The 6,000-nt window shown below is 41.4% G+C and overlaps 1 protein-coding gene across 1 annotated transcript in view; it reads right to left on the bottom strand.

Annotated features, from left to right (window-relative positions):
• Positions 1 to 1,686: 1,686 nt before the first annotated feature.
• Positions 1,687 to 6,000, bottom strand: part of LOC140393850 (uncharacterized) — an 81,498-nt gene continuing 77,184 nt past the window's right edge. The window contains exon 6 of the mRNA XM_072480382.1: positions 1,687 to 4,294. Coding sequence (XP_072336483.1) covers positions 4,244 to 4,294 — 51 coding nt within the window. The 3' untranslated portion in view covers positions 1,687 to 4,243. The remainder of the gene's footprint in view (positions 4,295 to 6,000) is intronic.

Below are 6,000 nucleotides of genomic sequence, written 5' to 3'. Positions count from 1 at the left end.
TTGGTTGATCGAATCAAACAACATATTCCTTTGTAATAGGCAGAGTACAGGCAGTACTCAGCCAGCCTGTGATTTCAAAATCCAAAACAAAATATTTACTACTCTAAGTGATTTCACGATTGGGCCACACTTGCTGAACAATCCTGAGAGTGCCAATAGCTACACAAATGACCAGTTTAAGATATTCAGTTGAGCTTGGAACATCACTCATTTATGCTTGCTAGAAGTGACACATATTGATGCAGAGTAACCTGTTTTCTGCAAACAAAAGGAATATGTTCAAGACTTTTGCATTTTTTGAATTACTCGGGAGATAAGGGAACCTACAATTCATGTTGCATTCCCCATAGCAATTCCTCAGCCAATCAGAGACCGCGTGGTCGGGAACTCGGCCCATCGGGGATGGAGCACTGAGGGAGGGCCTTCAGGTAACGTCCTGAAGCTGTCCCAACGGTGTGCGGCGTACTCCTGGATGATGCCGTTTTGGAGGGGGTGGAGCATCCAAAAGCAGGCACCGCCCCGATTCCATCGTAAAAAGGGATTCTCCGCCCGACCTGTGTTTACAAAATCGGCATCGGGGAACAGAGAATCCCACCCCTTGTGTGTTTCCAAAGGTGTGCAAGATAAAAAGTTTCAGGAAGCTTGCCTCTTTTTTTCAGCACTATTCAAGTGTAACAATTAATTATCTTCCAGGACATGTTTCAGCCATTAGAATCAACACAAACAATATGTACATATTAATGAGAAACATTTGTGTTGACAATGCATAACCTTATCCATGTGAAGCATTTAATGTAGATTACAGCCGTAATTCACCATCTGCTCATGCCGGTAGGAGTATCTGGTCCTGCTGCAGTGAATAGAGTTTTGGCTGAGCGCCAAATTTTGCATGCACGCTAACAGGGATAGCAGACCGGAGAACCCGGCCCAGGATAGTTTTTTGAACATACAGTAGATGGAAATTCACAGGCTACGAAATATATGAAAGACAGGCAATATTGATATTAGAAATGGTATTAGCTGTTCAGCGGCTGATTGGGAACTGATAATAGTTCATGATGGCGCGTCATCGGAAGGCCACCCCGTGATGCTCCACCCCGATGGGCCGAGTTTCCAACCATGCGGTTGACGTGTGGTCTCAGCGGTCGGGAACACGGCGTGGCGGCTGCGGACTGTGACTAGCGCCACCACACACGTCTGGGATCTGTGCCGCTGGCTGGGGGGGTGCTTCCGCGAGGGCTGGGGGGATTGGTGGGGGGTGGCCTGTGGGGTCACGGACACCGGGACAGGTCCGCGCACACCCAGAACCATGTTGTATGGGGCAACCGGTGCAAGCCGTCGCCGTCCGCATACGCGGCCAGGGACCCGGCTATTCTCCGACTGCTTTCGGCGTGGGAGCTGGGCATTTCACCCGGCGCCACTGCGAGCCCCTCATTGGTCCCGGAATCGGTGAGGGTTTGCCGCCGATTTTGGCGTCGTAAAACACCCACAAATTCTCCATTTGAGCTGGCACTTTTCTGCTGAAACGGTGAATCCAGCCCCCCATGTCTCTAGAAACCCTGGCGTATGAATCTGTACAATCTTGTGGAGTATCGTGTGGGATATCAGATCTGGGCGGAAGGGAAGGTGGGGGGTGTTTTTGAACTAAATAAAACAAACACAATATGAAGTACAGACCTACTGACCTACTGTGAAAGTCGCATTTATTACAGAAACAGCAGTTTTACAAACATTTTGGGTAACAAAACCACTCATATTTCTCAACATAATATTGAGATACAATTCAATAAAATTAATACCTGTTTTAAAGACAATTGATAGCACAAGAGAAACATGACACTGTTTTGGAAACTATTCCCTTGTAATACCTGCAAGCTCAAATGTCTAAGGATATTTTTCCCTTTTTTCTTAATGTCCTCCAATCCTGTAAAATATATATCCTAGTGTGCAAATTCACAGAAGGATTGGTTTCATGGAACAAAGTAATTTTCATGTTGTTTAAAGTATAAAGCATATAACTGCAATCACAAAATGACCATTCACATCCACAATTTATTTTAGTTGGATTTGTAAGTTTTATTCAATTTCAATTAACCTATATTATTTGCTTTGTGAGTGTCAGAGGACAGGAGACTTTTCTCGACGCAATGTGGCTTTTTTGCCAGAAGGCGTCACTCATGCTTTTCATAAATGCTGTAATACTTCTCTGAATTATTCAGAGGAGCATTACAGGAAGAATTGACTGCATTGTGCGCAGAATGAAAGGGCTGTGCAAAGGATTGCAATTGGTAGTTGGCAATCATTGATAATGAACTTTATCCAAAAGACAAAACATCTTTAAATTAAATGTAAGTGTGTCATTGGGAATTTAGTTTGTATCCCGTTATAATGATTTGAAGTTGTGCTTAAATAATGCCATGGCTGACTGCTTAAACACTTCAGCATATTCAACTATTACATTTGTTAGAAACCACCCAGCAAGGTGCAGAGAGTGAACAATCCAATGGAAGTTCCAAATAATTATTGTGGCTGGCAGGATACAGTTCCCCTCTCTCTGCACCAATACATTTCTGATCTTAATTGGAATATCTGAATTTCAAAGTAAGAGCAGTACTGTGACAGGCCAGGAAACATGTCACTTGATCACCCTTTTAATAAGGGACTGATGTATAGTGCAAGAGACCTACTCAAGGGGAAAAAAAATGCAATGGTGCTGTTCCAACAATTTTAAGAAATCTGTTCAAGAAAATTATAAATCCCACATAAAATAAGACCATATTTTAATACATATCAGATATATTAAATGGCAAAAAAACAACATTTAGTACTCTCTTACAAGCCATGTGATGTTATGGAGCTTCATGATTGGCATAATCATCCAATATACCCTCTTCATAAGTGCCATCACAGCACAGCTATCAGCTGTCATTAACATTCCCTTCAAATTAAATGCTGTTGTGCTATTTTGGGATCGCCCTGCTGTTGGTACAACTCCTGGAGAACCGAGACATCTTACAGAGCTGCTTCTGCCAAATTACAGCTGTGTAACTCTCTCCATAATATATTACTAAGTCATGAACGTCCTTAGGTTATTACATTGATTTACACGCCATAAAATATAATTGGAAAAACTTACACCAAGTAGGTTTTGATTTACACAAATGAACAAACTGTGGTACAATCAGATTTTCAGGCTAAGGCTAATTGGAAGGTAAAAGTCGCAGGAGTTACAGTCTCAGAGTTTCTATTGGCTCAAATTCTGTCTTTGCCTCGATTGTCACTCAAATCAAAGATACTTGAGAGCGTGCCGTCGACTTTCAAATGGGAAACACATGCACATGTTGACCATATTAGAAGGCAAAGTTGTTAAGAATATCTAGTTTGCATGCCAACAAATTCCATGATATAAATTGTGTTAATGTGGAGTTTTAAAACAAAGTGTTTGCTGTAGTGTTTTCTAATTCAATTGCCCAGTGCTACAGAATTCTATCCCAAGATATTTTCAAAATATCGGGCTTCATAAAAATAGTAGAAAACTATCTTCAGGACACAACAAGCATTCCATAGTTTCCTGCAAGCAGCAATATCTTAAGAAGACCACCTGAGTGCCAGACCACACATTTCTTTACCCCACAGAAGGGAAGCAGTATCCTATTCAAACTATGAAGGTGCTAACATGTTCTGTTGCTGTCCATTATTCAGTAACATATTCTAGATATCTTGGCAATTACAAGCTAGATATTCTTTACAGCAATCCATCTTTGACAAAATCAAAGCATTCTTTAAAGGAAGTTATTTTTAATCTTACGAATCTGTGGATAATTCTGTCTTGCTATATTTAATTTGAAAAAATGCAAAACTGTTGATTTAAGATGGAACTTTAACCTGGAATGCTTGAGACTTGAAACAAGACTATAATGGGCCATTCATTTGATTGAGATTAAAAACATTCAGAGATATAGCCTCGATTTTAACCTCCACTGTAACCCAGTGGGAACAGGGCGAGTACATGTTGGAAGCACATTTTACACACCACCTGTTTTCACTCTCCACAGGCTGAAATGGAGAATGTGTAAAATTGATGTTTGACCCACACATTCCCAGTTCCACGAGGCAAGTTATGTTAATATCAAGGCTATAGTCCATTTTAATTAACTCAAATTCATTCAATCTACTCTTTGTACTTTTAGCATGGGAATGATTTTTATAATTGTTTTACATTTTCCTTTTTAGAATTTTCATCCTAATGCCAGGATCTGCTTTCGTGCACATCCTTCTCCTCAAGCAGCAGAACCTAAAGAAAATAAAACTCATATTTCAGAATATATATTTGCCCAGAACAATGTTTCAAATTTTCCACAATCAATTTAAGTAGCATCTATCGAGAATATACACTTAACAAAAATGTAGTTTTGTACAAATCAAAATTCATTCAGAAAATCAGTGACTAATTATTAATATGTGAATGAGACAATTCAATGTTCCCACATTCTGTTTTAATAGCAGGTCATTAAAATTGCAATGTTCAATAAGATTTAATGGGTTTAATCGGTAACTATCAACAACGTGCTTCTAATAACTTAGTACCCACTCCAGGGCTTGATGGCCACGGAAGGTATGTTCATGACGTAGCCAAACAAGTTGATTGTCAACCTGCAGCGCAACGGCCTCCCCATGTTAACAGAGGCCACGTGCTGCTTTTTACCATGGGTTCCGTGGCAGGCATCAATCTCACTTTGAGGGACTAATGGAAGAATTACATAAATATAAAAGCAAATTACTGCAGATGCTGGAATCTGAAACACAAACAGAAAATAATGGACAATCTCAGCAAGTCTGACAGCATCTGTAGAGCGAGAAGGGAGCTAACGTTTCGAGTCTGGATGACTCTTTGTCAAAGCAGAAGGAGAAGAAGTATTAGATTTTTTCCTTCGAGGTCAGCTTATGATGATCTCCAACTCCAATGGGCATTGATTTCCAGCTCCTTCCAACTTACCTGGCTCTGATTTACCTTTACAATCTTAAGTTGTTCCAGGTAATTCTAACATTGTTGTTTGATCTCAGGCAATGGCTTGCATTTATGAAGTGCATCTGATGTAGCAAAATGTTCCAAGATACTTCATAGCGCATTACCAAACAAGTTTGGCACCGAATCACAAAAGGAGTTATTAGGTCAGGTTTTGTCAAAGAGGTCGATTTTAAGGAGTGGCTTAAAGGAGGAAAAAGAGGTAGTGAGGAGGAGAGGATAAGAGAGCAAAACTCCTGCATTTATGAACTAGACAGTTTAAGGCACAGCCGCCAATGATGGTGAGAATAGTTAGCGTGCACTGGAGGCCTGAATTGGCAGATTGCAGAGATTTCATAGAATTCCTACAGTGGAGGAGGAGGCCATTCAGCCCCTTGAGTTGCACCGACCCTCTTAAAAAGCATCCTGCCTAGGCCCACTCCTCCACCTTATTCCTGTAACCCCATAATCCTACCTAACACTTTGGACACTAAGGGGCACTTTAGCATGGCCAAATCTACCTAACCTGCACATGTTTGGACTATGGGAGAAAACTGGAGCACCCAGAGGAAACCCACACAGACACGGGGAGAATGTGCAAACTCCACACAGTCACCCAAGGCAAGAATCGAACCTGGGTCCCTGGCTCTGTGAGGCAGTAGAGCTAACCACTGTGCCACCATGCCGCCTGCTCTTAGATGATCGGAGAGTTGAAATAAGGTGACCGAGATAGGAAGGAGCAACGCTATGAAGGGATTTGAAAACTAGCAAAAGAAGTTTAAAATCAGGCTGTCGTCAGACCAAGAGCCAATATTAGTCAGTAAGTGAAGGGGTGAGCAGGACTTTGAGCGAGTTAGCATATGCGCTGCAGAATATTGGATAAACACAGGCTCACAGAGATGCATGGGAATGATGATGACGGGAAACCAACCAGGTGTCACTTGGACAGTTCTCTCCCAATTTCCACACATAGTACAAGTTTAAACTGTAAGAGT

The sequence above is a fragment of the Scyliorhinus torazame genome, chromosome 17 (genome assembly GCF_047496885.1).
Source record: "Scyliorhinus torazame isolate Kashiwa2021f chromosome 17, sScyTor2.1, whole genome shotgun sequence".
In the NCBI taxonomy this organism is placed as follows: Eukaryota; Metazoa; Chordata; class Chondrichthyes; order Carcharhiniformes; family Scyliorhinidae; genus Scyliorhinus; species Scyliorhinus torazame.
This window is presented reverse-complemented; position numbering and strand designations above follow the sequence as displayed.